Genomic DNA, 22,013 nt, shown 5'->3' with positions numbered 1-22,013 from the left:
AAATATGATATATTCAGGTCTTTTACTTCTGTACCATAAGAAAGTCACAGCAAGACAAGTCTTGAAAGCTGTACTGGGAGTAACCAGTGGCTTTCTGTATGTTTGCCAACTAGAATAAATACAGTGCATTGCAACACCCCCAGTTATATTACACAGTTTCATGATAGTAGCACGTTGAGGGAAATACAGCCCACCCAGAAAGAGAAACACATATCCAGTACTGGAAGGGGGGATTAGAAAATGTCTCTGAATTGTATTTTAATATAGTGAAAGTCCATAGCCATTGTTCATAAGTTCACTTCAGTGCGAATATTTTGATATTTTTTTCAGTTTTGTGATGGATACTTCTTTTCTCATCCTTATTTCCATGCAGCATTCTGTATTCCTTAGCTCTGCCCATACACTTCTGAGCTTCACTCTCCAGCCCCCCTGAAAAGTGTCCATTGCCTAAAGTGGCTCCTATAACTTTTGTTAAATAACTTTCCTCTTAACTTTTTTCTCAGATTCTTAATATCTCTCACAAAGATATATTGAAACAATCACAGCAAATACTTTATATTTGGAGGATAGAATAGAAAGTAAAATAACATTTTATGTATTTACCATGCAGTGGTCCAAATGTGATTGTACTACTTCCTGCTCAACACTCTTCGTCTCCAACTTGGGCACTTGCAACTTCACTTCATCTAAAATTCTTTTGCATTCTTGTAGACGCTGTTCAAAATTAGCTGGTTTCTGAAACAAGCGAAACTTCACAGAGACATCCTGCAGCTTTTTCTGAAAAATAAAGAGGTGTGAGTAGCAGACGTGAAATGACATCAACATTGAAGACAATTCTTGGCTCCATTCCATGATGCTCAGAATCCATGGTCAATCAGCACAGTTTTTAATTTAAACATCTCAAATCTTTTGGGAAAAATACCAGCAGCAGAGAATCTTGGTTTCCACAGGAAAAAAAACGTCTTGCATTATCTAGGGTACTGGACGTAGCATAGCCAATGACAAAGGAGCCCATATGCTGGACTGAAGAAAGGGAAGGTTTTCATATTTTCCAATTTGTATAATGTTGGAGGTGAGGAGAAAATATAGGTTTAATGGCTTGAGCATAATACAAAGAGATCCAGAGTGGATGCTTATCAATTCTTGACCATGTTGCTCCTTCTTGCTATTAGTGTATCTCTAATAAACCCCCAAATAAACCCAAGTAAAGTTTCTTGAAAGTAAGTAGGTCTAGCACAAAAATTAAAGTATGAAAATGATTTACACTTCAATTAAAGAAAAAACAACAACAAAAAAAAAACATAACCTAGAATAAAAAGAAATTAGTTTGAAGGCAAAAAAAATCTATTACAAGTGTAGCTTCTACTTTCAAAATTTTCAGAGTTGGTTGTCAATAATTTATATCGTTTGCTTATGCAGTCATCAGGGGAAGGGAAAATAATGAGAAATTAAACAAAGAAAGGACATCTTAATTACCTACAAGAAACTGTTTATCTTTAGAAATATAGGGCAAATTACTAGTAACATAAGTTTTTCTACTGTTTGAAAAATAGCAGGTCATTGGGAAAAGGATAATTAAATAAGAATTCAGCATTTGCAAACACACTTTCAATACTTTGTCTTCAAATTTTGGACACTTTATACTAACACTTTTATTTTCCGTACTATACAAACTTGAAAAGAATTGTAATATGGAACAGAATTAGAATTTAAGTAGAAACATAGCATTTGTAAAAATGAGCATAATTTTTTTGGAAAGGGAAATACTGTTTCTCCTATTTGTTAGAATTCTGTTAAGGAGTCAAAAATCACACTCTTGTATTAGTGGAAGACAATAATGGGTACTACAGGAAACTCAGATTTCCAACATGTCTTTCCATCTACACTGCTTATTAAACATTCTTAATTAAACTGAGATCTAATGGGCTAGAAAAGGAAGTATTTCCCTAAATAAATAAGTGAATAAATGGATCGAAATAGGAAAGAAAGATTTGGAATGAATGGTCTCACATTTTTACAGAGTGTTTGCATACACTAGATTCATACTTAATTAGTTTTTCATCTTCTTGTGATACTTCAGCTTGATGAAGTCATGTGGGAAGCCTGCAATGCCCCATCACTATCTGTTACTATTTATGGTGAACAATATAGTAAACATGACCTAGAAAACAGAGAGAAATATGTTATTTGTGGTAGAGAAAATCACTGAAGATTGCACAGCACAGCAGATCTGTAATAAAACAAACAAACAAACAAAAAATTATGCTTTTTATGTAACTGGGACTGGGATCTATATCATCTATAGAACTCTCACTCAAGCTATAGGGATATCTATGATTGTTAAATTATATAGTTATTATGTCCAACAGTTTTAAGGAAATATCAGGTGAACATCTAAAAGAAGGCAAAAAAGCAAAGTGGGTATCTGGACTGATTTGGAACATAAAAAACAAAAGAGAAAATACTTGTCACAGTATAACAGCTGCTGCATAAAGCTATACTGCGTTCAAACACTGTGCAGTTTTGAACCACTCATCTCTAAAAAAAACCTGTACATAGAAAATGAATAAAGAAGAATGACAAAGCAATCAGAACTATATGTCTCAATGTCTCACTGTGGTCTAAACATACTAGTTAGTCTGGAAAAGAGACAGCTGAGGGTCAGTAAGAAAAGAGGAATGCAAAACAGAGAACTGTAAGTGCATACTATCTGTTTCTTGAAATTGACAAAGAAGGTGACATCAAGTTACACTTCTATAAAGGAAACACAAGATGAAGTTGTTGGGAAGCTTGCCCACAGCAGGGGGTGGGAACAAGAATATCATTAAGATCCCTTCCAACTCAAGCCATTCTATGGTTCTATGAACAAAATGAAGGACAGAGTCATACAGCATTCAAGTAAACAAAAGAATTCCAGCAGTTTACAACAGATCATAAAGTCATCAGACAGAAATTTTCAAATACCTCTAACTCAGAAATTTCCAAACTGTATATCACTGGGGGAACATCAGTAAATATTTAATTACCACTGTCTTTTGGCTAGTACTGATGGCATGGTACTGGACTAAAAGGAACTTTAGTCAGAAGTAAAATGAGAATTATTTAAATTCTTAAGATGTATCGCTAGTTTAACTTATTTATTTCATACCATGCTCAATGTTCAAATAAACATGTCTAGCCTACTTTAAGAGTGCAGCAACAACTGAAGGGAGAAAAATGCAAGACTGAGACTAAGTCAGTATTACTTATTGTTTCTTCTGAGAAAAACATCCTCTTTAGAAGCACAAGATTCATTCTCTTTTCATAACAAAAACTACAGGTTTAAAATGTTTTTAGAGATTTTCCATTCTTTTAAGTTTTACTGTATTCAATAATGTCAAAATATCACTAGGAATTAGCAATGTGATATTGGAAGGATGTTCACATAAGTTAGTTAAGCAGTTCTGTCCTAGAACTGTTACCAACTGTAATGGAAAAATAGGCTTCTTTCTGATTTCCTGTTTAGAAAGGAATAGCTAAAGCATAAGAAACAACTTAAGAATATTTCACAATATAGAAACAATATTACTAAGGTTGTCTGTTTGTGTGATTGAAGGAAAAACGTTGGAAATAAAATATGCATACCTGTGCCACATCGATTTGGGAAAGAACTCTTTTTGCAGATTCTTTGCCTCGGTTTCGTTTCTTCATTTCTTCCAAACTAATCTCATGGCTTGTTAATTCAGACTGTATTTTCTATTGAAGAACAAATAATATAGTCAGAAGTGTTTCAAGAAAATGTTTGTCTTGTTGACATTATTTGGAGTAGTTGACTTTGAAGCATATTTTTTAAAAATACTATGCTGTATACTGCATAAATAGAGGAATTTTTTCAATAAATTACTTCTTCACTTTACACTATTCAGTTTAGTTTCCCTTGATCACAATCGCCTACACAAACCTACAGCTCACTGACGTGGCAAAGATGATGTAATATTACTCAGACAATTTTAATTAAAGTGCAGGCAAAAATATAGATTTCTTTCTTCTGAAGGAAAAAAAAAAAATAAATTGTGTACTACTTAACGCTACTGAAATGAAATTATTCAATGAGTTTATTGGAAAGACAAAGTATGGTACTTTTGTTTTCCTGAGAAACACAGTGTCCACTCATTTTCCATGCTGCACTGTAGTTATGTCTACAGGGACAACAACAGACAAGTTACTTGTCACATTCAGGTAAGAAATGACATAATTAAATTTTCTTTCTTTCCCACAATACCAGGAAAAGTCATCTCTCAGACTAAACAGCAGCACAATGTGAAGATTCTCTTTCCCCACCAGAAGTTAATAACAAAGCTACCAATAATAATCTTGAAAGTACTTTCTCACATAAATTTAATATTTTCAGTTCAGATTTATTTTTTCTTGTCAGTTACAGGGTACCTGAAAAGATATCAGCAACTAGCAAGTTCCTACAATGATTTTTTTCCTTGTATTTTCTCAGGATATTTATAGAGATGAAAGCGATTGCAGTGGAGATAATGAAATCAGATGAAGCACGCAAACAAATCTGTGATATTGTTTTAGGTTTAACCTCACTCCAGCTTTTAAATTTTTCTTTTTCTTTTTTAAATCATTACAGCCTGAGGAGTCTCAACTGATTTGTCTGCATATTGTTGTAGATTGTTGTATCTGAATACAGCATCGTTAGTGAATCAGTAAGGAGAAACTGTTGGGTAGTAGTGACTCTCAAGTATTAAATGCACAGAACCACATGGTGGTGTAAGAAGCACGTGGAATTTATATTTGAACCTGACCCCAAAAAGTTGAGTAGTACATATTTACCTTCGAATAATCCTTTTTTTTTTTTTTTTTCTTCTGTCAGATTAATAAATCGATCATTTCATTTAAAAAGTGGAACTACCTGCCTCAGATTAACTGCTGATCAGCACAAACAAAGATTATTCTTCCTATCAAAGTTCTACATTATTCTGAATTCTTGAAGGAGACAAGGAGATACCTAAAGCTTCTTTAACAGTTTATTTATTTTTTTGTTTGTTTGTTTTTTTAAAATGTAACTTCAGACATATTCTCTTTATAAATACAACACATACTGCTGATCAGTTTGCTATATCTTTTAGCCTGGAAAAACCAACCTCTGCCCAGAAATCAGCATAATTGACTGAAAGACTCCCATTCCAACTGTGTAGACTTTATTGTAAGATGCCGTATACAAATCAGCTGCTTTCAACTCCACAAGAGAGCTGTGCCAGCAGAAGCTTCACAGGAGATGTGCCTATTCTGTCACCAGTCAGCAGAGCCGCTCACTAATTGAACAACTCAGAATATTTACTTGTGTAAACTTGATTGTTTATTCCCTTTTCCCTTATGGATTTTAAAGAACCTCTCAAATGAACTTCAAAGATCTTCAATATTTGCATTAAGTTTGTGCACTTGTTAATTAAGTATTTTTTAATTAGGTTCCACTTGCATCTTAAAATGAAAGACATGAAAGAGAAAAAGACAGCAGCCTCTATGCTGCTTTTCCCCAAAGTAGGTATAATATCATCAGGTGAATACTACATCAGACAACAAAATCTCAAGAATAAAAGCAAGTTCTGCAAAGGCAATGAGCTGAAACTATCCAATGACAAAGTTTGCTAATTTAGGGTGATTGAGTTTTATGTTGCATCAGTTGTTGAAGTTCTGAATTAATTCCTTTGACTCAGCCTGTGATCACTGTCAATTCTGTATTTGCAGATGTACATAAACCAGATGCATCCGAGGCATATATGAATTGAAAAATGATAGTGTATAGGGGTTTAAATAAACAAAAAAAGCATACTTTTATATCAAGTTTCTCCTACATAGTGGAGATATATAAAAACCAGATGAGCAATTAAACCTATACATATTCAATAACAACAACAACAACAACAATAATAATAATAATAATAATAATAATAATAATAATAATAATAATAATGAATGTTACTTTGCATCCTATTACTTGTAAAAATTATTTACAATGTTCACTTTTCAAGGAAGGAGAAAATAATTTCAGAAGTTCAACTGCTAACCAACAGAGCTTAGGATTCAGTGTGGAAAAATATGTTGCTTAATCCCATTTTTACACTAATGTAAGTTAAGAGCAAATAAAGAATCATTTTCCAAATGAAGCAAAAAACACAGTCCTGTTTTCTAAATATATATATATTTCTTCACACACACTCACACACATAAATACCTGCACATATTTAAAAACATGTACAGTTACCTACATTTTAATTCAAAAGACAGGAAAACTTATATTTCTAAGGGTGATAAAGCAAGATTTTCAGGGGTGCATATGTTCAGCTCAGAATATAAATAAAATAATCTATGAACAAGACACCTTATTTTACAATGATTTTAAACTCTACAGGCATGCTAGAAAGCACAATTATTTTAGAACATCTGTTTTCAATTTTCCTGCTTTTTTTTTTTTTTTTAAAATGATAGAACAAACAACGAACAAGTAAAAATGAGAATTAGATGGACAATTTTACTCCAGATGCTCAACAAACCATTTCTAAAGGAATACAAAAAGCTGATTTTGTTCCACTTATGTGAGCTGTAAAAACTGAAGTACAGGCACATTAATGTGCACATTATAACATAAGCAATAATGTTGTCAATTCTCCAATAATTTAGTAACAATTCCTAGGCCACATAATTTAGTACAAAAGCCATCTAAGAGTACTGAAGATGAGGGGTTACCTCATAAACAATGGGAATTTTAGAGTCACATAGCATAGTAATTTTGAAGTTAACTTATAGTCTTCCAGGTTATTTATAATTCTATACATTTTCTCGACAGGTATAGAAGGAAGGAAACCAGAAGGAAAATGCAAACTTATTAAGAGTATTTGCTTGACCATTTCAAAGTAATCTCACTTAAAATTTACTTGCATGTTCAAACTGACCGTGTTGCCATTTCCCCCCAGTAGTATGAGGCTGTGGGACAAACAAATACTCTTTGGTTTACTGAGGAAACTGGTAAGCACATCATTTCAATCCATATATAACTTACCTGCGCTTCCTGAGGCACTTGTGCTGCATCAACTCTGTCTGCAGTGTAGGCTGTCAGCTGTTTGTCTATAGCAGCAAGAGACTCTTGAATTAAGCGGAGGGTTTTGTCAGTCTCCTGGGCAGACTGAATACTCTGTTCAAGACTCTTTTGTCTTCTCACAGCCTAAAAACGACAACATTATTAATACTAGCAACAGTAATGCACATGATACATTTTTTCACTTGTTTTTTCTTCTCCAAAAATGCAAGCTAAGAATCAAACAGAGTTTTTCTGACTTGTACTCATCCACCTTTTTATAAGATAAGTTCCTCATCTTTTTGCCACTCATTCAGTTCTTTTTATTAAGAAACAAACACAAAAAAACCCATTCCAGACTGCACAGGCAGCTTCTTAAAAAAATGCAGGACCCTGCACTGAGGATTTCTATAATAAATGGAAGTTGACAAAACTGTATAATAAAACCATCCCAATAGTTCAGCCTTTCATTCTGAGGCATTAGCAACCCTCCAGATCTTATTATATAGTTCAAGAGATTTTGTTTACTGAGAATAGGGTACAATCCCATCTGTGATAATCCACTTCAGTAAGTGAGAGGGATAAAAGCACTCTTGAGAAGGAGCTCTTATATACAAAATATAAATAGCTTTCAGGAAGACAGCCAATGCCAACTCTGGGAAGAAAAAAGAAAAAAAAAAAAAAAAAAAAAAGGATGATTCTTACTTTGTCTGAGGGCTTCCCAGTCTATTATCATTCTAAACACATTCTCTTTCAGTCACCTTTAATACAATTGTGTTGTTTGTTTTTTTTCTGCTTTCTTTGAGAAGAATGCTTTCCTTTCAAAGAGGCTCCCTTCATGGTATACCAGTTTACTAAGTCAGAATAGTAAATCAACCTTCCAATCTGTCCTTAAAACATATACATTTTTAAACACTGGGCATAAATTGTTTAGCACTGACTATTATTTGTAACAATTTAGTGTAATTATCAGGTAATAAATAATCTTCTGCTTTCTTCCATTTGTTGTTGTGTTCAACTGCTCTCTCATATTTTACCTAGGTTTAGACTTAAACCTAGCAGAATTTTTGCTTTATACAAGGCACATAATCAACTATCTCAAATTCAATACAGAGTTTCTCTGTATAGCCAAATTGCTGACCACCAAATAAAGTGACTGTCTTTCTTGTGACATGAATAACAGAATGAGGGAAGAGGATACTTTCTAGGTGTTCTGTTGTTTTTCAAGTGAATTCACACTTTTCCTCAGTGGTGAGGCAGCTATGCTTCAATTTTAATTCACATGTATTACAAAAATCTTTCCTTGAACAATAATATCTCTCAGCAGCTCAATCAAAGATCTTGATATATCTGTTCCTCGTGTAGCTCAGGTTCTCCTATATAGATTCACATTTTACAAATAAAGGTTACTTCTTGTGAGTATTTTTATTAGCTATTGGTATCAAAGAATGGGGATCCAACCGGTATTTACTATATTTGTGTTGTAAGCTGCTTTGTGCTATTTCAGAAATGCTGATCAGATAATCTTGTATCACTGCCTGTCTCAAAATCCTTCTGTGGAATGGGGCAGCATTACATGTTGGACTTACGTAGTCACTGTTAATGGAAGCACCTGAGTCACCAAGGTGTTACTAACAAGTAAATGAACCACTGAAAAATAAATATTTCCCAGACAGAACTGTGGCTGGCTATTTAAATGACTTTTTCCTTCCTCAGATCTAAGATTTTAAATCAAAATATTATTGCCCTGCTCAAAGCAGCAGAGTTTAAACAAACAAACAAACAAACAACAACAACAACAACAACAAAACAGCTTCAATTTACTCTGCCAGTCCTTACAACTGATTTGCAAGACTGACTAATATAAAGTCACACTGTGTCTTTCCATTATTATCAGTCTATTGAAGAAAATACACTAGACCAGAGACAGGCTAAATAGTTTTCTACAGCCCATGGGTAAGGGCAACTGCTCTTGAAGTACAAAGACATGCCTCTAAGGAGGAAATCTATCACACCTCTAGTCTGTATTTATCAATCTCTTCTGCTCTGGTGAAAGTAACCATTTGTCCATTTGCACAGAGGGCAGTACTGTTCCAATGTTCATAAAAGCTCATCATTTAAATTAAGATAACAAGAATGTTCCAAGTGACTCAAAAACTTAATCCTGTTCACTGGGTAAGTCCCTGGCATTATCACCGGCATTGCAGAACCCATACCAATTCAATTCAGAGAGATGCAACAATATGGAGGAGTTTCTTCTTTCTGTTTCAGTAGAAAGGTAGTTTGCATTACGGGGCTTTTGAAAAATCAATGAGCATAAAACACACCTACAAGGTTAGCCTGAGTTTCAAATTTATCCTTAAATCTCCTTTAAGTGTTTTTATATGCTTATCTTTATTTGCAAATTTTTATAAGAAATATGAAAAATGAAATTGTTTATATATACATATTTTAAATTTAAACTTGTTTTCATTTATTCTGATCAATTATTCATTATTTTAGCAGAAGAGCACTGGTTTTCCTTTAGTCTGAGGGAGAAATATACCATTTAATGTTGACTGATCTGAAGACATAATAGGAAGCTCTAAGATTTGCTATCAGATTATAGTCAATAAAGCTGGAGGCTTTAGTCTCTAAGGGAAAGTGTCTGACAGTTAATTGCTAAATAGGAAATCTCAGGAAAACAACCAACTGTCTAGTTATTTCTGAGCTATGAAATGTTGACAGTTCTGAAGTAAAATAAAAGCATGGGAAAAGTTTGTGCTAGGAAGTTGAAAAACAGCAGTTATGAAGTGGAATGTTTAACAAAGCTTGGACTGCTTCTAATGCATTTTTGTGAATGAAATGTATTACAAAATCTCTCTACTTTTTTCATCAATTGTTCATATATTAATGTACAGTTTTCTTGCATTCAAAGCATTCATTTTGGGCCCAGAATTTCTTTTTCACTACTCAAGCTAGAATTAACTCTTCTTCAAATTCTAGCCTGTAAAAATATTTGACTTTTCAATCCCATAGGGATATTCATCTTTGATTAGATGTAGTTCGAAAGTGCAAATTAAACCAATGAAGACTTCTTCAGGTGCAGTCCATGCCCTGTAGATCTTCTAAAAAAAGCCCTCTTCAAAACAAATGTGGGTATGTGGAATGAAGAATTCTTTTCTCCTCTTGAGAGGAGAACAAATGAGGAAAACTGCAACAAATGAAGAATGTGGTGTAAAAATTGAATGTAGCTTATACGAAAAATATCATTTCTTACAGTTTTTTGTAAGCCTGGTCTTGAGAAAATCTAGCTGCTGTTTCTGGTGTTTATTGGACAGGATCTAAATAACTTTCAACATTACAGGAGATGAGAACCACCTGCAAAAGTTCTTCAGGCAATCGTGTTTTGTAGATGCAATATATATATATGTATTTGTAAGTGCACCAATCCTTGAAAAGTAGATAGAGTGTGTGTCATTTATCAGCCAGACCCAGATGCTCAAAAGTAAACTAAGCATTGTTAACCAAAGAAGACAAGACATATAAGCATATAACCTTGATCAGTTTTTAAAAACGAATCTCCATCTCAGCAGCCATGCAACTTAATTTAGACTGTAGAGGTTTGGTTTGATTGCTCTATTAATAGTGAATAAATATTTCACCTACCAGCTTCTGTGTATACGAACATATTGTCTTGGTAATTAACTACATAATTATTTAAATAAAATAAATAACCACATTCACTGAGCCTACTAGCCAGCTGAAGTGACCCTTAACGCAAGCTGAGGAGTGTTGTTAATTGCCAGCAGTGTATTCTTATGGAAGGAGAATGCATATTTGGATTTCAAGAGGGCTAAATGAAAACCACAAAAATTCAGTGTGAGGAATCTATGGGACAAAGCACGCAATACTTGAGTTTAAAAAGTAATAAAATATTTTTTTGAATAAATGTGATATCTATGTGATATAGAAACAGTGTGACTGAATCATTTGCAATTGAATTAGCTTCTTTACTCTTTTCTATTTGCTTACAGATCTCACCATGAGCATTTGAATTCTGTACACCAGAGTAGCTTTTCCAAGTAGTGAGACTTTCTCCCTCTCCTCCCTTTTTATTCTTATTTTGACTGGAAAGCAATGAACTGGACAGGCTCAAGAGGCAGGCCTATGCCAACCTCATGAAGTCTAACAAGGCCAAGTGCAAAATCCTGCAGCTTGGTCAGGGCAATCCCAAGCACAAATAGAAGTTGGGCAGAGAATGGCATGAAAGCAGCCCTGAGGAGAAGCATTTGGGGGTGCTGATTGATGATATTCAACATGAGCTGTCAATGTGTGCTTGCAGCTCAGAAAGAGGGCCAACCACAACACAGGTTGTATCAAGATAAGTTACCAGCAGGACAAGAGATGTGATTCTGCCCCTCTGCTCTGCTCTTGTGAGACCTCACCTAGAGCACTGTGTCCAGTTCTACAGCCCCTAACACAAGAAGGATATGGAGTTGTCGGAGTGGGTCCAGAGGAGGGCCATGAAGATGATCAGAGAGCTGGCATACCTCCCCTACAAGTACAGTCTGAGAGAGTGGAGGCTCTTCAGCCTAGAGAAGAGAAGGTTCCAGGGAAACCTTATAGCGACCTTCCAAAACCTGAAATGGGCTGACAGAAAATCTGTGGAGGGACTTTTTACAAGATTAGGCAGTGACAGGATGAGGGGAAATGGCTTTAAGCTGGAAAAAGGTAGAGCTAGACTAAATACTGGGAAGAAATTCTTTGCTGTAAGGGTGGTGAGACACTGAAACAGGTTGCCCAGAGAGGTTGTGAATGCCCCATAACTGGAAGCATTCAGGGTCAGGGTGGATGGGGCTTGGAGTAACCTGGTCTAGAGAGAGCTGTCCCTGCCTATAGTAGATGGGAAACCATTTTATGATTTTATGAATATAAGTCTAACATATTTTGTCAATATACTTATCAAAATAATCTCCAGAAGTCTAGTCATATTTGCATAGTATTTATTGTGCTTCTCAAATTGAAGACCTGCAGATATTTTTAGATAAGCAATATTCTGTCAAAGTCCTGTTTTCAGGCACTGGAAGTCCTCTGTATGCTAGTGGCTTACTCTAAGTCAGTAAAAAGTAGACAATAATTTGCAGAATCCAGGGAAAACATCTGCATTCAGTTAGGTATTTATATTAAAAAAAAAAAAAAAAAAAAAAGAAAGGAAGAAAACTAAGAAGCAGTATACAAGAAGTAATGTTACTTTTTCACTTAAGACACTGTCTATCATCATCACACAGTATCACAGTATCACAGACACAGTATCACAGTCTCATGCGGGTTGGAAGGGACCTTAGAGATCATCGAGTCCAACCCCCAGGATTCGAGCCTCCTGTGTAGCAGAGCAGCACTTCTACCACTGCGCCACTGGGGCACACACATAGGGCATGAATACAAAGGAAAACAGGCACACTTTCCCTCAGCTACACTTATGTCCTGGTTTTATCAGTATTCCATGTCAAGTGAATGAACAGCAATGTGATGCTTTACTACCACACCTATAAAACTGGTCCACCTCTAAAATGTCAGTGTTTGTGCCCTTTTTAGGAACTAAACTTTTGTTGTTGGTGGTGGTGGTGTTTTTTTTGTTTGTCTGTTTATTTGTTTGCTTGTTTTTTGTAATGGTGCTAGGTAGTCAACTGTTTAAGGGGAGGAAAAGTCAATTACTAAGTATACCTCCTGCTGCAGTTCTTCCCATCGAGTATTGAACTTCTCAAGTTTCTCATTGATCAATTCATCCAAGATTCCACCATCAGTTAAAGTCTGAGCTAATTCGCGAATCTGATTGCGATTATCTTCTGGATGTCTCATTAAACGTTCCAAAGACTGAAACAAATTGAAAAAGTAGTTTGTTCTCATTTCTGTAAATAAAATTCTACAGAGTAATCAAAATTACCCTTACAAATTTAAATAAGAAATATCACGTTTAATGGGCAAACAAAATAGAGAGATAAGCCAAAAATATCACTGCCCTCCATCTTGAAAATAAATATCTTGCATCACCCATTAGTATACCTAAAGAACAACTCTTTATAAAGCAATAAATTGGATGCCTTATTTTAAGCCTGTGGAATATGTTCACTGACAGTATTTGTGTACTTCATATAAAGCATAAGGCATCACCAACGTAACATTCAGTATTTCAATCCCCTGAAGTTATTAACAGAATTTTTAAAAATTAGAAAGGCACCATGAAAAATAAATAAATAAATAAATAAAATCAGAGTTGCAGTTCTAAAATGAAAATTTGCTTTCTCTTTTAACTTACTTAAGAGAGGATGTTTTTTACAACATGTATTTTATTACCAACAAAGACATGAGGCATAATACGGTGAATTAATCTATGTCACTTAGTTGGATATAAATTCAAACTGGTATTTTTTATGTCAGCACTTACATCTAAAGACTCAGAAATCTCTTCTGCACCTCCCTGAACATTTTCAGTTGCCTTGAGTTTCAGTTCCACCTCATTCAACCATTTATTTTCTGCATCCAAATAAGACAATAATTCATGCCAACATGCCCATACTTCCTGATGGAGAAAAAAAACAACACATTTATTGGGATTGAAGCTTAAAGCCAAATTTCACTTATTAAAACATTGAAAAGATGGAACATTCCCAAAACACTGCAATGTCTGATGGTTACATTGCCCTATAGTTGGTTTTTTTTTTTCCTTAGTATTTATGGATTCCAAATAAATACAGTATATAACCAAAACATTTTCATCAAATACAGCAAAAAATAATATGAACACTTCTGGGGAAAACAAACAAACAAACAACAAAACAAAACCAATAAAAACAACCTTGAATATTTTTCTGTTCCAAATATACTAGTTGTAAAATTTTTAAGGATTCATGTTATAAGTTTGTCTTTATTACAAACCATAATTAAGTTGCTTGAATGGTCTGCACATTAATTACCTAGAACACAAATTCATACAATATCTAAGAATGGAGATTTCAAGCATTCTAATCAAATCTTCACAGAAATTAATACTCATATAACTTTGTCCTGGTTACAGTTATACAGTTTTCTTCCTAGTGGCTGGTACAGTGCTATGTTTTAGATTAAGGATGTAAATGCTGGTGGTAACAATGCAATATTTTAGTTACTGCTGAGCAGTGCTTACACTAAGTCAAGGACTATTCTGCTTCTGAGGCTGTCCTGCCAGCAAGGGCTGTGGGTGTACAAAGAGCTTGGAGGTGACAGAACCAGGACAGCTGACCCAGACAGGACAAAGAGATGCCCCATACCATATGGTGTTATGCTTAGCTGTAAAACTGGGGGAGATGGAAGGGGAGACTGCTGTTGCTTAGAAACTGACTGGGCATCTGTCAGCTAGCTAGTGGTGAGCAACAGTGTCATCTATCAAATTTGTTTTTTTGTTTGCTTGTTTGTATTTTTCCCACTCACCCTCTTATTTTATTTGCTATTAAACTGTCCTTTCCTCAGCTTATAAGTTTTACCTCTTTTAAAAGTATTATTTTTACAAACCTTCCATGTCATTTTGGGGAAAGGGAAGAAAAGAGCTTGGTGCTGCTTAGTTGCCTGACAGGTTAAACCACAATAAAATTATAGGTCATTTAAGTCCTAAAATACATAATATAATGTAAAATATAATTGCATTTTTATTCTCCTGTTTTTTTAGTATTTAACATTTTCCACTACCTGAGGATACTGAAGTAAGTAGATAAAAATGGCACATTGCACACATTTTTTCCTTTTTTTTTTCTTAGAAGAATGTTGACTTATGACAGTCCACAAGCCAAGATTCCTAGAGTACAATTCATTTAACTTAACCTTGGCTGTAGCAAATTCAAGTGTTTGTACAGGTTAGAAAGAGATATTACCATACAATAACATCATAATTGATAAGAGCAAACACAGTTTACCAGTTTAGATTAGGGACCTAATTTTCCACAGTAAAATCTGGAGGAGATAAGCTTTACCCAACCACATATTTGTCGTCTACAAAGTTAGCAATTGTGAATTAGTTCACAACTAAGTAAGCATATCTAAATCACCATGACCCCTATGTAAAATAAGAGCAGTTCCAGGGCAAGAAACTAATGGAGCTAGTCAAAATGGCAAGGTCAACTAAAAGGTGAGAGATACATTCAGATTGTCAGCTGATTAAATGCTATTCCTGTGCTGATATTACAATACCTGTCCAGCTTCCGAATCATTTAATCAAAACCTTTAGTCATGGAAGAATGAAGCCTAGAGGAGCTGGTGATGACAACATCACTGGGTTTCTGCAGAAGCCAGATGCTAAGTTTAATCTCAGAAAGGGTAAGAAATTCCCTCTAGGACTAGAGGGAATGGTTTCAAGCTGTGGCAGGAGAGATTCAGGATGGACATTAGGAAATATTACTTCTCAGAAAGGGTGGTGAGGCACTTTAATGGACTGCCCAGGGAGGTGGTGGTGTCACCAACCATGGGGGTGTTCAAGGAACGATTGGATGCTGTTTTGAGGGACATGGTTTAGTGGGAGCTATTGGTAATAGGTGGACGGCTGGACTGGATGATCTTTTAGGTCTTTTCCAACCTTGGTGATTCTATGATTCTATGATAACTGAGCAGTCATTACTGTCTACGATATACAAAGCATGCCTGTGACTTCTCTTTAGTTTGACTCTCCAGCACATACGGTTCTCATTAAGATTTAGGTAAATGGCTTAAAAACACATGGTATTTAGTATGTAACTAATACAGCCAGGAATGCTTTAGGCAGCTCATGGTCCCATACAATAATTCATCTTAATTCTCTAACTCACTTCTGCAGTTAGAATAGCTACAAATACAAGCATTAACAAGACATCCAACCTCCAAAGTTTTGCACTTTCCATTCAGTCTGTTGCAGAGTCTCTGGTAGCTGGTAATTAGAACATCAAGCTCCTTTTTCAAAGCCTCGTTAGCTGCAGGTGGTGCCTTTGCTATAAAATTATTCACGGAATCAGTAATAAGCTTCACTTTCACTTCTTTCTGCATGGCCTCCTCCTTTGCTCTCTGTAAAATAAAAATCATAGTTCTGGTTTGAGAAAGAAGCTGATTACAAATAACTCCTTCAGAATTGTCTCTGTCAGAAGAAAAAACAAACAAACAACAAACAAAACCCCACATCCAATAGCTAATTAATTCCCTGAAGGTCTAGGAATTAACCTTGAATGCACGCAAAAACCTTGTTTTCATTTTTTTGGCAATATGTCACAGAACTGCAGAAGTTGGAAGGGGCCTCAACAGATCATCAAGTCTAACACCCCCACTAAAGCATGCACCTTTACTGTAAAGTTCTTCCATATGTTAGTATGGAACTTCCTACATTCCAGTTTTGGCCATTACTTCTTGTCCTATTTTTGAAGCGGGCCCAGAATGGAGACAAGAGAATCTTGAGCTGAAGTACCTCTCCTATGAAGAAAGGTTGAGGTAGTTGCATTCATTCAGATTGGAGAAGAGAAGGCTTCAGGGAGACCACACTGTAGCCTTCCAGTACATTAAGGTAGTTTATAAACAAGAGGGAGAACAACTTTTAAAATGATCTGACAGTGTCAGGCAAGGTGGAGATTCAGGTTAGAACTTAGAAAGAAATTCCTTATTCTGAGGGCAGTGAGGGACTGGCACAGGCTGCAGAGAAAATGCGGATGATCAAGTGGGCGTCCCCCCCCATGACCATGCTCGGCTCCCCAGGTGCCTCTGCAAAATAGTTTTGGGGCCCTGAAACACGAGGGAGAGGTGAATACGGATGTGGAAGCAGCCCCACCTGTGAGGGTGCCTCGGGAGAAGCAGACACACCCGCGCCTCAAAACTTCTTCCACATGGAAGGATTGAAGGGTAGTCGTCATAGGTGACTCCCTTCTGCGAGGAATGGAAGGCCCTATATGCCGGCCCGACCCTACCCGCAGGGAGGTGTGCTCCCTCCCCGGGGCACAGGTCAGGGACATTGCTGGGAGACTTCCCAGTCTGATCTGCCCTTCTGACTACTATCCCCTGCTGATAGTTCAGGCTGGCAGTGAAGAAGTTAGTAAAAAAAGCTTTAAGGCTATCAAAGATGATTTCAGGGGACTGGGGCGGGTAATTGAAGGAACAGGTGTGCAAGTGGTTATTGCATCTGTACCTTCAGTGGCAGGGAGGGATACTGAGTTGGGCCTAAAAACCCACCTCTTAAACAAATGGTTAAAGAGTTGGTGCAGACATAGGAGTCTTGGTTTTTTTGATCATGGGGCAATTTATTCGGCTCCTGGCATGACAGCTGCAGATGGAAGTGCCCTGTCTCAAAGGGGTAAGAGGGCTCCAGCTGAGGAACTGTCAGGACTTATTGACAGGTGTTTAAACTAGGTAGGATGGGGGAAGGGGACAAAACGAGGGCCGCTGGGTCTGAGGCGGCAGTTCAAGACTTAAAGCAGAGCTCGCTGGGTGCAGACAATGGAGTTAAAAGGCATGGAGAGGGGTGGGGAGATGCTGCCTCTCTCAAGTGCCTGTATACCAACGCGCGAAGCATGGGGAATAAACAGGAAGAACTGGAGTTCTGCATGCGGTCACGTAGCCATGATCTCATTGCGATCACGGAGACCTGGTGGGACAGCTCGCATGACTGGAATGTTGTCATGGAGGGCTATGTGCTTTTTAGGAAAGATCAGCTGGCAAGGCGGAGTGGTGGAGTTGTTCTTTATGTGAGAGAGCAGCTAGGATGTATTAAACTCCTCCTGGGGGAGAGTGATGTACAAGTCGAGAGCCTATGGGTGAGAATCAAGGGCCAGGCTGGCAAAGGGGACACTGTTGTGGGTGTGTACTACAGGCCCCCTGATCAGGAGGAGGAGGTTGATGAGGCCTTCCATAAGCAACTGGAAGTAGCGGCACGCTCCCAGGCACTGGTACTTATGGGGGATTTCAATTTTCCAGATATTTGCTGGACAACCAACATGGCCAGGCATGCGCGGTCCAGACAATTCTTGCAGTGCATTGAAGATAACTTCCTGATGCAGGGGGTTGAGGAACCAACGCGGGGTGGGGTGTTGCTGGACCTAATTCTCACCAATAAGGAAGGACTTGTTAAGGAAGTAAAAGTTGGGGGCAGCTTGGGATGTAGTGACCATGAGATGGTGGAGTTCGAGATCCTGAGTGGAGGAAGCAAAGCAAAAAGTAGGATTGCTACCCTGGACTTTAGGAGAGCCAACTCTGATCTCCTTCAGGACCTACTTGGGGCTATCCCATGGGCCAGGATGCTAGAAGGCAAGGGGGCCTGTGAGAGCTCGTTAGCGTTTAAACGGCTCTTCTTCCAAGCTCAGGATCGATGCGTCCCTGTGACTAAGAAATCGGGAAATGGTGCAAGGAGACCTGTGTGGATGAGTAAGGAGCTCATGTGCAAGCTCCACAGAAAGAAGAAAGTACATGATATGTGGAAAAAGGGTCTGACCACTTGGGAACAATACAAGAATGTAGTCAGGGACTACAGAGATGCGACCAGGAAGGCCAAAGCCCACCTGGAGTTGAATCTAGCTAAGGAGATAAATAATAATAAAAAAGGCTTTTAAAAATACATTAACAGCAAAAGGAAGGCTAGGGAGAATGTGGGCTCCATACTAAGTGAGGGGGGCATTCTGTTAATGGGCGATGCTGAGAAGGCGGAAATACTGAACGCCTTCTTCGCTTCTGTCTTTAGTGAAAGGGCTCTCCCTCAGGAATTCCGGACCCTGGAGGTTGATGAGGGAGTCCGGGGAATGGGAGATTTCCCTTTAGTCAGGGAAGAGGTGGTCCATGAGTGCCTTGGAAACATTAAGGTCCATAAATCCATGGGACCTGATGGGGTGCATCCGCGGGTGCTGAGAGAGCTTGTGGAGGTCATTGCTGAGCCGCTCTCTGTAATCTATCAGAGGTCTTGGAGAACTGGGGCGGTGCCTGAAGACTGGAGGACGGCCAATGTCACTCCAGTCTTCAAAAAGGGCAAGAAGGAAGAACCGGGTAACTATAGGCCAGTCAGCCTCACCTCTGTCCCAGGGAAGGTGATGGAACAGCTTGTGCTGGATGCCATCTCCAGACAACTGGGTGATAAGGAGGTTATCAGGAGTACTCAGCATGGGTTCACCAAGTCATGCTCAACCAACCTGGTGGCCTTTTATGAAGATGTCACTAGCTGGGTGGACAGGGGGAGGGCGGTAGATGTAGTCTACCTTGATTTCAGTAAGGCTTTTGATACTGTCCCCCATGACATCCTTATAACAAAGCTGAGGAAGTATGGGATAGATGAGTGGACGGTGAAGTGAGGTGAGAATTGGCTGACTGGCAGAGTGCAGAGGGTTGTTGTTGGCAGTGCGGTGTCTGCCTGGAGGCCTGTAACTAGCAGCGTCCCCCAGGGGTCTGTACTGGGTTTGGTCTTGTTCAACATCTTCATCAATGACCTTGATGAGAGGATAGTGACCACCCTCAGCACGTTTGCTGATGACACGAAATTGGGAGGAGTGGCTGACACGCCTGAAGGCTGTGCTGCCATTCAGCGAGACCTGGACAGGCTGGAGAGCTGGGCAGTAAGAAACCAAATGAGGCTTAACAAAAGCAAGTGTAGAGTCTTGCACCTGGGTAGAAATAATTGCATGCACCAGTACAGGCTGGGGGAAGAGCTGCTGGAGAGGAGCTCTGCTGACAGGGACCTGGGCGTCCTGGTGGACGACAGATTGACCATGAGCCAGCAGTGTGCCCTTGTAGCCAAAAAAGCCAATGGCATACTGGGGTGTATTAAAAAGAGCATGTCCAGCAGGTCGAAGGAGGTGATCCTCCCCCTCTACTGTGCCCTGGTGAGGCCTCATCTGAAATACTGTGTCCAGTTCTGGGCTCTCCATTACAAAAAAGACAGGGATCTCTTGGAAAGAGTCCAGCGGAGGGCCACTAAGATGGTGAAGGGCCTGGAGCATCTCCCCTATGAGGACAGACATAGGGAACTGGGTGTGATTAGCCTTGAAAAAAGAAGGCTGAGAGGGGACTTGATCCAGGTTTATAAATACCTGAAGTGTGGGAGCCATAGTGGTGAGTCTGGTCTCTTTTCAGTAGTGCATGGGGATAGGACTAGGGGTAATGGGATGAAAGTACAGCATAGGAAGTTCCACACGAATGTGTGGAAGAACTTCTTTACAGTGAGGGTGACGGAGCACTGGAAGAGGCTGCCCAGAGAGGTGGTGGTGGAGTGTCCTTCTCTGGAGATATTCAAGACCTGCCTGGACGCCTACCTGTGTGATGTGGTGTAGGGAGCCTGCTTTGGCAGGGGGGCTGGACTCGCTGATCTCTAGAGGTCCCTTCCAACCCCTACAATTCTGTGATTCTGTGATCAATCCCTGAAGGTACTCAAGACCAGGTTGAATGGGGCCTGGGCAGCCTCATCTGATGGGTGACAACCCTGACCATGGCAGGTGATTGGAAAGAGGTGATCTTTTAGGTCCTTTCCAATCCAAATCATTCTATGATTCTACAAAAATCAAGTATCCAACAAAGCAAAAAAGATAAAAACAAAAACAAAAATCCACACTTAGTTAATAATGCAAAAGTTTAAATATCCTTAAACTTTTCTTGAGACTGGCTACTGCTTTAAATTTCAGGTTGAAAAACTAGGTATCAAAAGACTCCTTTCTGAATGACAGAGTAGACTATAAAAGACACCTCAAAAAAAACTTTAAAAGCTGTTCAAGGACTTTGTTCATCTTTTACCTTCAGTTCTTCAACGGCTTTCTGTAATTCATCGGGTGTTTTATACTCAAAATCTCTTTCCAGATATTCTTCCTCAGCTTGTGTTATCCATTCATGCATCTCTGACAAATCCTTTCTGAGGCTCACAGTCTTATCCAAACCACCTTTTAATGCTGCCTTCTTAGCATGTGCCTTTAAAAAAGAAAATATTATGTGGTACTTAAAGCAAGAATGCTGCATGAACTCAATGGCATTTTAGTCTGAAAAGAACTAATATCAATCCTATATTTATAGGTGTAAATCAGATAGCAGTTACTAGTAAGTACTTGGATGGACAGGCAATAATAAGTAAAGGGAAAAGTACAATATATGTGTATTTATACTTTTTTTTTTCTTTTTTTTTTTTTCTTTTTTTTAAAGAGAATATTGCTACTCAGCCTACTCAAAATGATCATATCTAAAAGCAGTGAGTGAACCATCAAACAGTGTTACTAGAAGGAACAGGGAGGTAATTGTCCCCCTGTACTTGGCATTGGTGTGGCCGCAACATGAGTACTGTGTTCAGTTTTGGGCCCCTCTCTGCAAGAAAGACATTGAGGCCCTGGAACGTGTTCAGAGAAGGGCTACAAAGCTGGCGAGGGGTCTAGAGCACAGGCCTTATGAGGAGCAGCTGAGGGAGCTAGGATTGTTCAGCCTGGAGGAGGCTCAGGGGAGACCTTACATCTCTCTATAACTTCCTGAGGGGAGGTTGTAGTGAGCTGGGGTCAGCCTCTTTTCTCATGTCATTAGTGATAGAACTAGAGGGAATGGTTTTAAGCTGCGTCAGGGGAGATTCAGGCTGGACATTAATAAGTATTACTTTTCAGAAAGAGTAGTCAGGCATTGGAAAGCACTGCCCAGGGAGGTGGTGGAGTCACTGACCACGGGAGTGTTCAAGAAATGCTTGGATGTGGTGCCGAGGAATATGATTTAGCCTGAAAGTATTGGAAATGGTTGGACTAGATGATCTTCTAGGTCTTTTCCAATCTTGATAATTCTGTGATTCTGTGATCCAGCAAAATTTTGCTGTATAAATAAGTTATACCAAAAACACCTAATTGCCATGGTGCCATTTTTGGAATCGGGTATGCAGAGCTTATCACTCCAATATCCTGCAAAGTGATGCTACTTAGGTATATTTTCCATTATAATCAGGAGGAACATCTGCCTTACTTTCTGGCTCTTGCTGGTTTGGTTA

General features: G+C 38.2%; 1 protein-coding gene across 17 annotated transcripts in view; it reads right to left on the bottom strand.

Annotated features, from left to right (window-relative positions):
- Window positions 1-22,013, bottom strand: part of DMD (dystrophin) — a 1,014,969-nt gene that overhangs the window by 603,461 nt on the left and 389,495 nt on the right. For all 17 annotated transcript variants that reach the window (XM_015884249.2, XM_015884262.2, XM_032449414.1 and 14 more), the window contains 7 exons: window positions 20,798-20,968; window positions 15,932-16,114; window positions 13,497-13,631; window positions 12,776-12,925; window positions 7,055-7,216; window positions 3,625-3,735; window positions 604-777 (listed from right to left, as the gene is read on the bottom strand). In XM_015884249.2, the coding sequence (XP_015739735.2) occupies window positions 604-777; window positions 3,625-3,735; window positions 7,055-7,216; window positions 12,776-12,925; window positions 13,497-13,631; window positions 15,932-16,114; window positions 20,798-20,968 (1,086 nt within the window). The remainder of the gene's footprint in view (window positions 1-603; window positions 778-3,624; window positions 3,736-7,054; window positions 7,217-12,775; window positions 12,926-13,496; window positions 13,632-15,931; window positions 16,115-20,797; window positions 20,969-22,013) is intronic.

Source organism: Coturnix japonica, chromosome 1 (assembly GCF_001577835.2).
Source record: "Coturnix japonica isolate 7356 chromosome 1, Coturnix japonica 2.1, whole genome shotgun sequence".
Lineage (NCBI taxonomy): Eukaryota > Metazoa > Chordata > Aves > Galliformes > Phasianidae > Coturnix > Coturnix japonica.
Note: the sequence above shows the minus strand (reverse complement) of the source record. Positions and strands in the feature narration are given on the sequence as shown.